This window comes from Galeopterus variegatus, unplaced genomic scaffold (genome assembly GCF_000696425.1).
Source record: "Galeopterus variegatus unplaced genomic scaffold, G_variegatus-3.0.2 Scaffold18633, whole genome shotgun sequence".
NCBI lineage: Eukaryota > Metazoa > Chordata > Mammalia > Dermoptera > Cynocephalidae > Galeopterus > Galeopterus variegatus.
This window is the reverse complement of record NW_007744744.1, coordinates 1-13,535: the sequence shown is the minus strand read 5'-3', so window position 1 is coordinate 13,535 and position 13,535 is coordinate 1. Positions and strand designations below refer to the sequence as shown.

Sequence of the window (13,535 nt, the reverse complement as noted above, 5' to 3'; positions counted from 1 at the left end):
TTGCGAATGGTAGTATTTCGTTCTTTTTTATACCAGAGTAGTATTCCATTGTGTAGATTTACCACAGTTTCCTTATCCAGCCATCAGATGAGGGACATTTGGGCTGGTTCCAGCTCTTGGTATTGTAAACAGAGCTGCAGTAAACATTGGAGTACAGATATCCCTTAGGCATGATGATTTCCATTCCTCTGGGTATTTTCCCAGCAGTGGAATCGCTGGGTCATATGGTAGATCTTTGAATTCGTCTTGTTTTAATGTGGTACCCAAAGATCCTAGTACTCTGGTTCAAAAATAAATATATATATATATATATATTTTTTTTTTTAAAAGATGACCGGTAAGGGGATCTTAACCCTCGACTTGGTGTTGTCAGCACCACGCTCAGCCAGTGAGCGAACCGGCCATCCCTATATGGGATCCGAACCCGTGGCCTTGGTGTTATCAGCACCGCACTCTACTGAGTGAGCCACAGGCCGGCCCTAAAAATAAATATTTAACAAATGTGAAAGAGTGATCAATGAATGAATGAATGATGGCTCCCACACAACGAGGGAACCCTGTCCTCTTGAAGGCTACATAATTTCAAGGTCCCAACAAGTCTGTCCTGGAACAGCCTCAATTGTGATGCCCAAACAGTTCTGGGACTAACAAAAAGTGTCACTTTATCCAGATATGCTTAACGTGGAAGCATCTATAAGGAGAGCACCTGGAAGAGGTGGGAGGCTGTCTTCCGTACGGCAGCATGGCGGCTCCCTGCCGGAGATCGGAAGGGCACGATTCCCCGCCTCCCGGGGAAGAAACCGAGATGGCTTTCCGTACAGCAGCATGGTGGCCGCCTGCGGGAGCGGGTTATAACCTCACGCCCGGGGGAAGGGGCCGCCGTAAAGGAGGCTCCGCTTCCTCTTCTGACTTCTCCCGCCTCCCACCGGCTGTCGTAAAAGGGTGAATGGAGAGCGAGTTGTGGGGGGGAAAAAGGGAGGACAGGGGGCGCGGAGTCAGAGTGGCGCAGCGAGTGGCTGCAGGTGGCGACGGTGGCGGGGGGTGGGGAGTGAGGTAGTATAGGGGTCGCGGAGGAGGAGGCTGAGAGAGTAAAAAGGAAACTAAAGCTGCAGTCTGGCCTACTGGTCCGGGGGCCGCGGAGCCCCCACCCGGGGAGATGGACCTCAACCGGATCATCCAGGCGCTGAAGGGCACCATCGACCCGAAGCTGCGAATTGCAGCTGAGAACGAGCTCAACCAGGTGAGGAGCGAGCCTGCGGCGCCCCTCTGCCGCCGAAGCGGCGCCCCCAGCGGGCTCTCAAAGCTCTCCCTCCTCGGCGCCCCTCATCTCCATCCCCACCAGGGCTGCGGACCCTGACGCTTCTGTCGGCCTGTCCCGCCCTCTGTCCCCCGGCCCAGTTGAGCAGCACTCCCAGGATCTTTGCTAAACAGCTCGCGCACCTGTTGGCCACCTTTGCATCTTTTTGGTCGTCTTCCTTCCCCAGTGCAGTTTGTTCAGCACACTTGATCCGCAAAAATAAGCTTTTGCAGCCTTTCCTAGTGTTTTCAGGGTGTGATTCTTTTCCTTAAGTGCGCTGACTTGGGGACGGAGGTGGGAAAATTCATTTCAAATTCAAATCTGAGTTCAGCTTTTCTCCAGACCCAGCCCTTTTTAGGTGTTGCTGTGGGAAACCCTGCCCATCGCCTGCTTCTGTGGGGTTGGCAAGACTGTCTTGACACTGATTGGCAGAGTTTTGTTGGAGCGCTGGGCAATGCTGTCAGGAGAGTGCTCTGGGAAGAACAGACAGTTTTCACGATCAAGTAATATGTTTAGAGGGCTTTCTTATAAACGCTAAAATGTGTAAGACTTTCTTTTATCCTCCGTTTCCTGTTCTTCCTAACCAGCCTTGACCTTGTTCCAGAATTACTCCCAATATTTCAGAATTTTGATGATCCCAAACACTAGCTTATTTCTTCCTCCTCACCTGTAAGAATGAATCATAGATCGCTCACTAACAAGTACGAGTTAAGATCCACCCCTAGGATAGAGTGACAGCTGTTTGAGCTTGCGACAATTCTTAAAATATAAAGGAATATTTAAATCAGTAGTTCTTAGAGTGTTGCCCGGGACCAGCAGCGTCAACATCACCTGAGAACTTGTTAGAAATGCAAATTATGGGACTGCACCACGGATTTAAAGAATCAGAAACTCTGGGGGTGAGGCCCAGTTTTGTTTTAACTAGCTCCTTAGGAGATCCAGTTCCTCCTAAAAGTGTGACAATCACTGTCCTAAGTAAATGTTTCTGTTGGAGTTGACTTTAAAATGCAGATATGTGTTGTGAATCTTTGAAAGGGATTATTTTAATGGAAAATTTGGAATAGGTGTGGAATTTGGAGTAGGTGCGAATCTAGGATTCCCAAGGTCGAGTGAAAACAGTTTGACTATACAGAGGAGCTTGAATTGAACTAAAAAGCCCAAAGGAATGTATTGGTGACTCAAAAAGAAAAGGACTGTCACTCAAAATAGGAAAGTTAGTTAGTACCTGTCCCAGCCTTGCAGAGCAGAAGTACTGTATATTGATTGGCTGGAAGAATAGTAATCCAGGGGTTAGTTAGGAAGAACAAAACGAGCTGAACTTGCAATCTCCTAGTGTGAACAGGGGAGTTGGCCTGTTTGTGACCCCCTACTCCTCACAGTTAGGCCAGATGTTATTTTGATAGTGTTGATAGGGGACATATCTTTGATATTATGTTATGCTTTCCTGCCCCTGTTAGCCTAACCTTGCTTTATTTCTGATTCATCATTATATAAGTGCAGTCGATGTTACAGAAGTGGGAAAGCCTGCAAAACTAGGAGATGCTTAAGACCCAATCCTATTTTTTTCTTCATGGTATTTCAATCCAGATCCATTCCGTTCTCACTCTGCCCTGCCCTCTGTATACCCAACTCATCACAGACCATGATTTCCCCTGCAACTTCTAAAATTAGTTTATTGCTGTGGCACCTTATTTAGCATTTATATTTTATATAATACTTTGGATTGTAATATACTTTCACTAAGTTTATTTGAATTGTCTACAAGTAGAAGACCAAAGTATAATGTCACATAACCTTATGGTGAAACATGCTTATGGTGTTAGGTTTTGTATGCTTGACCTTTACCACCGCTGTAACATCTTGCTTTGTTCGATAAACGGGTGGATAATTTACCATAAGTGATTATGGTCCAGCTCATTTACTTTAGTCTGGGTCTCCCTTCAACAAATATGCTCTGCTTAGGAAATGGGAGCAGCTTCTGCAGCGTACTGACTGTTCTGTCAATTGCCATTTAGAAGAGTAGGAAGCTTCAGCATTAACAGCCTGTGTTCCGAAGAATAAGTTGTTATTTGGAGCTGTATTTTTCTCAGGCCAACATTTTTTGCTTATCAGTGATTGGTTCCCTGACTGCTAGCTGTGATATTGTTTTTATGGGAAAATGTATTTTCAGTTTTATCTCAGGATATTAGGAATGAATCCTGTACACCATCCTCATTGTCTCTAGACCAGAAGTCCCTTCAGCAGCAGTGCAGGGGACGAGGAATGGGTAGGTGTCTGGCTTCAGTAACTCATCTAGAAAGATGTCTTCTTTTAATAAATCATCCTCCAGGTGGCCTCAATAGGGAAATAAAGATATTTACTTTCATTGCCAAGATTTGGAATCCCTGCTTTCCATGCATCTGTACATATGATTTTTATTGCCCTTTAAGAGAGTTTGTTTGTATGAATAACAAATATATTTATTGAGCTATATTGCAGGCATTGGGATAAGAGGCAGCTTTCATGAAGCTTGCATGCTAGTGGCGGATACACACAAGTAATATATATAATTTTAGGTCATAAGTGCTATAGAGAATAAAGCTCGAGAAAGTGTTGGGATGTGTAGATAGGGTAGTCATCCTCTGGAGAATAACATTGACAGAGGCCCGGATGTTGTAAAAGGAGGGAGCCAGGCTAAGAACTGGGAGAGGAACAGAGGGAATAGCAGTTCAGAAAAAGTCCTCAACCTGGCGTGTTGGAAGACTAGAAAGGTTAATGTAGTTGGAGCAGTGAGTCTGCAAATGGGAAAACATCAAGTCTTTGCTTTATATGTGTTCTCATAAAATGCAGAATTTAGCTAAGCAAGCAAATTGCTGATTTTCAGAAAACTTCACAGATATAAAGTAAATATGGTCAAGAAATCATTGAGAAATGAGTCTTATTTTGTTAGAAACTTGAGGCCCAAAGAGGGACAAAGAAGTCTGGTAAATATCTATGAGGAAAGTAGTGCGAGAATATATTTGAATTTATCTTTGAATGTTTTAGCTGGCCTAATTAACGTAGCTGAAAGAAGACAGTTTCAGAAGTTCTGTAAAATGGCAAACAATTCCCTGGTATAGATGTTGCTTAAAAAAAAAAAAAAAGATAAACAGTTGCAAAAAGAGGAGTTCCAAAAAGTGTACAATGCCAACAATGCAGTGTAGTCTCCCCAGTAACTACTTTCAAATAAGTAGCATTAATCTAAGTGTAAAGGTTATTTATGTGTAGTAAGATTTTCAAAAAAGTAACCAAAGCCAGTTTTTATGACTAGAATAAACTATATAGATGTTTTAAACTTTGATTCATTATAAGATCTTTCAATATATAAAAAGTTATAAACATGAGTTATTTTATGTTGTGTATGCATAAGGTATAGAGGATTGGGCTATATCTGTATTAATTTTGCCTCCTGTAAACTGCTGTTAAAACAAATATGTTTTCTTAAAAACTACATTAAAATTCTGGTGGTTTCAGTTATGGATAAAACAGAATTTACTTTACAACAGATTTAGGATTCTGAAAACTACACGAGGGGAAAGGAAGAATAATTATAATTCAAAATTTTATTGAAAGGTATAGAAAGATTTTGAAAACACAGTGTTCTTGGATGAAAAGGATCAATACTTTAAAGATGCCAGTTTTCTCCAAATTAGTTTTCTAATCAAATATTTACTGTGATGAATGCTATTATAAATAAATGAATAGTAAAGGTGATTAAAAATTGAGTGGTATGCACAAACCTGGTTATGTATTGAAAGGGATGCTACCAGGTGAAGCAGGCTCCCAGGAGAAGGTAAACTGGACAGATTCTCTGGGTCATTGCCTGGTTTGGCCTCACTGAGAATTTACGAGTCTTTTCTGGGAATGTCAGTGGGCAAGGCCATGTGTGGGCTTTGGGAATGTGGCAGGGCTGTAATATAGTCCATGTCCTAGACATCTGGATAGAACATGGTCAGAAGGAATGGGCTGCTCTGTACTTATCTTTGAAGTCACCATGGCCAAACTCAGGAGTAGATCAAAGTAGAACACTCCTGTGGAGTGAAATGACCCAGGCCACAGGTCAGAGCAGGAAGTTCATCAGCATCGGCCCACTTACGCATTGTTAAGTTTAAAAGATGGTGCATAGCAGAGGGAAGCTGGTGATGACAGCTTTCAGTACTGTCTTGTGAGTCACACTGTTCCAATCTGGACTGACTCCTCTCTCTAGCTCATGCACAAGTATTTAATGTTATCTTGTCTGTTTTGCTTTGTTGTCTGTCCTGTATTGTGTAGCTCATGTTTTCCTGTTTGTCAGAAATACTGTGAATAAAATTGAAGCACAAGTAATCTGGGAAGAAAACACAATGTATAGGTCAAATAAAAGTTTGGGATTTTAAATTCATAAATAACTTAGAATTGATTAAGAATAAAACAAATATTCCATTTACAAAAGGATAAAGTAAGTAAGGAATTTGTAGAAAAAACAAATAGCCAACAAATAGGGAAAAAAAAAATTCACCTCCTTAGTGATAGTAAATGTAATTTAAAATATTAAGAAGGTTTAAAGTCACAAAGGGATGATAATACTTGGATAGATGGGAGTGTAAATTGGTATAGCTTTCCTTGAGGCATTTTGACAAAATATGTCAAAAATCATAAAAATGTTCATACTTTTTTATTCATTGTTTATTCTAAGGACTTTTTTTTTTTTGACTTGAAGTATTTTAGTAATTTTTATTCTGCCTTGGAGAGTTTCTCTCACTTTAAAAGTTTTTATTTGGACAGTAACGTATTCAGTAATTCTAACAGCTTATATTCATTTATATTGTCCTATGTTATAAAACATTTCTTTGTAATTTCAGTCCTACAAGATTATCAATTTTGCCCCCAGTTTACTGCGGATTATCGTCTCTGACCATGTGGAATTCCCAGTACGCCAGGCAGGTGAGTTGGTTTTTTATCCTTTATAAATTTATTTATAGGTGAAAGTAGAATGAGAGTTTTATTTTAATTCTAAATACCTGTAATCTTTTGAAAAATTAGGAAGCACAAATGAAGTATTTCAAGTGGCTTAAAAATTCATTTTTTTCCTCTGGAAACATAGAGGTAGATATTGAGCTCTCGAATCTCCCCTAGCTTTCTCTTTCCTTCTCTGCCTTCTGTTCACCAATTCCTTGCCTCTGTTACCTTGCCATTTTTTCCCCTTACCTTCTCCAATTTTAGTAGCTTAATTTCTCTAATTTATTATGATTTCTGGTAGCCTAGCCTTTGGGCCCATGGATTAAGATCTTAAATTTATGTATGTGAATTTGAGCTCCATTCATGCATCAGATCATGGAGGTAATGTATTGCACAGATGTTCTTAACCAGGTGATAGGGGAGCAGGACTTTTTCTTTTAAACATGAAACTTACTTTTGAGTCTGTAGGATCTTATGTAGTTCCATGATGTTATGCATTGTTCTTTTTCATTTTTATTTTTTTTTTATGGACTAGTCATTAGACCCCAGAAGGTTAAAAATTGAGAAAGGCTTGTAGCACTATGAGTCCTGAAAAAATAATAATTACAAGCTAAAGGGAGTAAAATGACAATTGCTAATTAAAGAAAATGTAGTTAAAAAGAGTTGTTATGTAAATGACATATGCTCCTAATAAGTAATTTGGGCAGTATAGAAGAATACAAAGAAGAAAATAAAATTACCCAACAATCATCACTTAGAAATGACCATTATTAACATTAGGTGAACATTAGTCTTTGTATGTGTTCAGGAAGAAGTAGAAGGACAGGCGAAGAGTTTTCTAGAAATGGGATCATAAATCTACTGCTAATAAGAGTATTTAATTTCATTTAACATAGAGTAAAAAAGTAAGGAATTACTAAGCTTTGGGAAAAAATTTATACCAATATATATGATTTTCTAAAAGATCCCTTGTGGTTAAGATAAAAAAGAAAAACCTATAGAAAAACATTCATGTTGAAATTTTTTTTCTTTCTTTCTTTTTTTTGGGGGGGTTTTGACAGCTGGCTGGCACAGTTATCCTAATACTTGACCTTGGTGTTATCAGCACTATGCTCTAATCAGTGAGCTAACCGGCCAGCTCCATATTGGAATTATTTTTTACTTTAATAAGGTTTATAAAACATAATTGTAAGATTTTTGAAACCATAATTCTTGTTTTAATCTTTGTTTTATAAAATAGGGCTGTTTCAAAACAACATTTTGGCTAAATGGAACCTGTTTTAATAACCTAAGTATTTATAGGGCCATTATGAAGTTCTTATAAAACTTTTCACAAGCAGCATTTAAAAAGATCTTAAACAATTTATTACATTAATATTCCCCATATCCTCATCAACTCTGTATAACTGGTTGGTTTTTTTTTTTTTTTTCCCTTGTTGGCTGGTCGGTATGGGGATCCAAACCCTTGACCTTGTTACAAGGCAGTGCTATAACCAACTGAGCTAACTGGCCAGCCCAACTTTGAATCTTAATAACATAGGTAATGAGGTTTTGATATAAAATGTAAACAGCATTTAAAGGCAAGTTTGTCTTTATAATTTATGTGAATTTCTTTTTTTTTTTTTTTCCCTTTTTGTCTTTTTTACTGACCAGTAACGGGATTGCAACCCTCGGTGTTGCGCCCGTACTGGGGACTGGCAACGGGATCACAACCCTCGGTGTTGCTCCCGCGCCTCGCTCGGCCAGTGAGCAGGAACCGGTCTGTATGTGGGATCCGACCCCTCGGGCGGGAGCGCTGCCGCGCTTCCCAAGCGGCGCACTATCCAGTGCGCCACCGGGCCGGCCAAAAAGCAGCCATTTTTATCAGTCTGAAATTGTGTAAAGTTCTACATTATAACTATCCTAAATTTAAGTGCCCTTTATAGATTTTCTGCTCTATTTAATCTATTATTAAAATATATAGATGCCCCAAGAACTCTGTGGTGATATCCAGATAGTTTATTACTTTAGCATGACATTTAAAAAGAATGATGTGATCTTTGCTTTAAATAAAATCAGCCTGTATAAGGCTGTAAAAAAAAAAAAAAAACAACTGCTAATATTGAGTGGAAAGACATATAGCTATGCAAAGTGTTCTTGATTTTTTTGCTTGTGGGCAATTCTAAAATATTCTTGCTGCCATTGAGCAAGTTTATTAGTGAATGTCCTTTCTTACCTTAATGTAAATTCTTAAGAAAAAAAATTTTTTTTTTTCCTTTTTGTCTTTTTTACTGACTGGTAACGGGATCACAACCCTCGGTGTCGCGCCCGCACAATGCTCAGCCAGTGAGCAGGAACCGGTCTCCACATGGGATCCGAACCCTCGGCGGAAGTGCCGCCGTGCTCCCAAGCGGCGCACTCTCCAGTGCGCCACCGGGCCGGCCCAGAAATTTAATATTTTATGTTGCCAAGCAAAACAAAACAAATTTGGATATTTGCTCTACTGTTTTCCTTTTGAGGTATTGATAAGCATAATAGCATTATTAATATTATCATATAATGTTTAGAGAAGGAAGCCCATCTTAAATTTAGGATAGTTATGATTGGGAATCTCTCAAGTCACTTTGTTTCCAATTTTTTAGTCCTTACCTCTGAAGAGAAGAGACCCTTTAGTAAAATTCTCTAATACATGAAAACTTAAGTTCAGAAACATACTTTCTTTAGTGCATTTTGGAGTTGCTATGAGAAGAGTAGTTTGGATTTAAAAGTGGTGGTTGAGGGGTGTTATATTAGACCTGAGTCATTGGTGGTGACTGATGTGGGACCATCACTTGAAAAATAACAGTTTCTGTTTTCTGTAAGCTGCCTGCTTTTGTTCTTCTGAGTTTTATAATTATTATAATTTTTTTTGTATTTCCAAAAGATGGATAAGGAGAGGATATAAAAATTCAATCTACAGTTATTTATTCAGAGGTTATTCACTTGTTAAGATTAACCTCACTCAACATTCTAGAATGCAGGACCTATAAATAAGCAGGAAGATGCCTCTGATCAGTTCAGAAGAACTTCAAGAAGTACTTGTATTAAAATTCATGTTTTGTTTGTAGGAAACTTCTCGGCTCCTCAGAATCTATTTAATCTTATTTTAGACATAAATTATACATTTATTATATGATCTCCTAGCCTTTAACAGTTTAAAGTAATAAGAAAGGAGAGAAGTGCTACCAAATTACAATGAAAAATGGAAAGGCTTAGAAACATCAACTAAAAAACATGGCATTCTGCTTCACTGAATTTATAACAGCACCTCGTTGCCTTTGAGGTTATGAGACCCAATTGATCTCTGTAGTTGTGTTTCTGGGTCTAGAAAGTAGACCTTTAGAGATGATTCATTGTGTTTGAGGAGAGAAGTTTGTGTTTTAGAAAATTAATTTCAAAGATCAGATGCTTAAAATGGTAAGTGGATTTTGTAGGAAAACACAGTTTAATACTTCTTTCTTTATGAATTGGATTAAGATGATATTAGTGTTTCGTTTCTTAGCTCGGGCAAATGGTTAGATAGATACTTGAGTTAAATGATTAAAGGGAGGTCTGTAGATTGTTGATACGATTACAATTATCTCTGGTATTTTTCCTTCATTATTCTTAGTAATCCATGATTATCTGTAAGAGTAACTCATGTTCTCTTTGCAAATCATTATATTAAGTTCAGTTTTATTTAATGAATTGTATGTTTAACCATATACAAATTAGTCAGTGTGCCTTTCATACAAGGTTGGCTCGCATAGTGCTCCATAATAAAAATATATTTTTAGTGATAAAATTAACAGCATTTAACGACTGAATCATAAATAAGTCCATGATTTTACCATGTTGGTATTTTTGCTGTCTAAAGTTTGCTTTTCTTTATTTTCAAGATTAGTTCTATAGGGGTCGAAATGATTTTGTGTATAATATAGTTGGTTTTTCTTTTTGCAAAAATGAATCCCTTGAAATCAGTCTGAACTGCTGACAGTTTGGTTCATATCCTTAGATAATTCATTTATTTTTTCTAAACTGTCTACATATTTAATGTCTACTTTTAGTCAAACACTGTTATTTAATATAATAACTGTACCAGGATAAATGATGGTACTTAGTCCAGAGCCTGTGTAGTCTAGATTAAAAGCAAATAAGGAAAAAAAAAACCCCAAAACCCAAACTAACACACCCACCCAACCACCCACACACACCCACACACAAATACCCCCCTAAATAATTTTTGTTTTTATCCAAACAAATCAAAATCCTAGGTAGAATAATCCTTTTCAGACTTTTGGTGAATCAAAATTAATGAGAGAGGAGCTTACAAGATGTCAAGTTCATAATTTCATTAAATTTCTGTTATGTTTTAGCCAATGTAGAACATGTTGATTTAATCTCTATGGCATAATACTTTTACCAGCCAATTTAGTTTTATGTTAAAAGTGGGATGAAGGGAGGGTTAAGTGGGGGAAGAAGGAAGAGAAGCTTAAAGGATAAAGTTATGATGCTTTGCAGATCCCATCTCTTTATCTTATGAAATTAAAAGTATTTATTTGTATTCATTGTTCAACTGAGATGGTTAGAAGCTTCACATTCCCTCTCAAAACCCTGTAGCAATATGTTAACTGTTTCTTTCAGAAGACTTTTCTTAAAAGTTGAGGTTGAAGATGGTTAAAAAGAATAGGAACAAAATCATTGGTTATGTATTTTGATAGAAATAAACAGATAAAAAATTTCCTGAGATTTTTCCAAAAATATCTGAAGACTGATGTATGTTTCCCTATTATATTTACAAGTACTAAATATTTCAAAAGGGTTAGATGAAAATTATCAATACTGTAAAAAGCATAAATATTCCAAAATGGTAGTGCAGGATAGTAGCAGGTAAAAGAAATTAAATAAAAAAAAAAAAATCTACATGAAGAAAGTAGACTTTACCTGGTGTCAGTTCAGTATTAGGCATTGTGAAAAGAGTGATTTTATGATCTCAATGTATGTTTAGTGTGGTCTCATTTAGACCACTTGTATTTAGTCTGATGCTAGAGTTGATTTGATGATAGCTTGATTTGATGAAGAGTTTTCTGCTCAGACTAGCTAAAGTAAAATCTTTAAATTCTTACCCATTTTCCCCTCTTAACTTAGCTATTTTTTACTTGTAAGACTTGCCATGTTTGCTGGGTGTCATGTTTAGCATTGAAGGGTTTAGTCTTTTATGCTCTATAAAGCTGAATTAAAGCCATTCTTTTGATACTGCTACATTAACACTTTTCCTCAAACTTAGCTGCCATTTACCTGAAGAACATGGTGACACAGTACTGGCCAGACCGAGAACCTCCACCGGGAGAAGCAATATTTCCATTCAACATTCATGAAAATGATCGCCAGCAAATACGTGATAACATTGTGGAAGGAATAATTCGGTCTCCGGATTTAGTGAGGTACATTATGCTGTGTCTGTATGATTACTAGGAAGCACAATATTTGGATCTGGGGGCGAGGGCCGTTGGATCTCATTATCTGCCTCAAGTTTGTTTTCTCAAAGAGGTAAAGTAATGAAGATAGATACTCAAAAAATATTATTTTACTTATTTGTCTTTGCATTTGTAATTCTTTGCCTCAAAATATTTTGGGAGTGATTTAGTTGACCTAAGTTGCTACAAAGAGATAAGGTAAAAATCATACTTAACCAATGATTGTGTAAATCCTCACAGTATAAATAACCTATGTTCGTAGTAATGATCTCATGACTTTTTACTACATATATGCTTTTCTTTGATATAGGGAGATTAATTATGGGAATTTTAACCTACTAGTGTTCTTAACCCTATATTTTAATTCGTTTTTATGAACTGAGTATTTTTTCCTTTGGAGAAGACAGGATAGAGTAGGTACAAACTAGAGGAGTTGTCTCCAGTTTTTCAGATTTATAGAGTAGATGCTGTAGAGCAGCACTGTCCAATAGCAGTTTCTGCAGTGATAAAAATGTTCTATATCTGTGCTGTCCAATATTTAGTCATGTGGCATAAGTGGCTGTTGAACACTTGAAATGTGGCTAATGCAGCTGAGGAATTGCATTTTTAATTCCATTTAATGTTGATTCATTTAAAATGTGCATATGTAGCTAGTGGCTGCTCTATTGGACAGTATAGCTGTAGAGTCATAAAAATTTTGCAATCTTAAAATAGGAGGAACAAATTTTTTTCAAGGTACAACTGGTAATTAATTTTCTTTTGAAAATGGAGGGGCAGGGCTGGCCCTGTGGCGCACTTGGGAGAGTGCGGCGCTTGGGTGCACAGCGGTGCTCCCGCCACGGGTTCGGATCCTATATAGGGATGGCCGGTGCACTCACTGGCTGAGCGCGGTGCGGGCAACACCAAGCCAAGGGTTGCGATCCCCTTACCGGTCACAAAAAAGACAGAAAAAAAAAAAAAAGAAAGAAAAAAGAAAATGGAGGGGCAAATAGGTGAAAAGGGTAGGGGGATGAAACCATTTAATGTCGAGAATAGACAAAACTTTGGCCCTGAATGTCTAAGAGATATGACATAAGCAATGGAAAAGGGAAGAAGTGTGAGGGGAACAGTAACAGGAAGGAATTGAACTCTTTGTGCAGTTATTTTGTTAGTTGAGAGGAGAAAACTGGTGTACTGATTACAGAAAGTCACCATTATTCTCATTCATCGCCAAAATGCCAGTCGTGGGACTGATACCCCTATGGTACCATCATATATCCATTTCCTGTCAAAATCTTTACATTTTTAGGTCTCCCTGAATCTTCCAATGGTTCGGAATGAGAAAGGACTAGGAGGGTCAATGTGAAGATGAAATTTGGAAAAATGAAAAGCTTCAGTTTCATTGCATACAAATACAACATTTGTTGTTTAAGGGGACAACTGCTGGTGGCACAAGAGATCTTTATTATGAGACAGTTGTTTGTGTGACTTTGCTTCTTTTATGTCTTTAAGGCTTAACTGTAATCACCCTTGAAGAAATATTTTCTTCCCTTCTCAAAGTTTAAGAGTATTGCAAAGGAAATTTTCAAATAGATTTGGTAACATGAGGAAAATGCCTTGTTTTGTTTGATTTTACCAGTTTCAGGAAATCCAAGTTATTGATTGTTCAACTTTTTTTTTTTTTGCACTGTGGAATCCTTATTTTGCCAGATTTACTTCCTAACCATTTGCAAATGACCATGTAGGACATATTTGGTGAAAATATTTATAGTATATAGAAAAGAAATTTTTTTCCTTATCTTCTTTTCAGTCCCAGTTGTAGTTGAGAT

General features: G+C 37.7%; 1 protein-coding gene across 1 annotated transcript; it reads left to right on the top strand.

Annotated features, from left to right (window-relative positions):
* Positions 1-985: 985 nt before the first annotated feature.
* On the top strand, positions 986-11,694 carry LOC103582950 (importin-8-like; the record flags this gene model as incomplete). The annotated part of the gene is made up of 3 exons (XM_008564403.1): positions 986-1,240; positions 6,157-6,238; positions 11,538-11,694. Coding segments are annotated over exons 1-3 (323 nt in total), but the record flags the coding sequence as incomplete, so codon positions are not given.
* Positions 11,695-13,535: the final 1,841 nt, after the last annotated feature.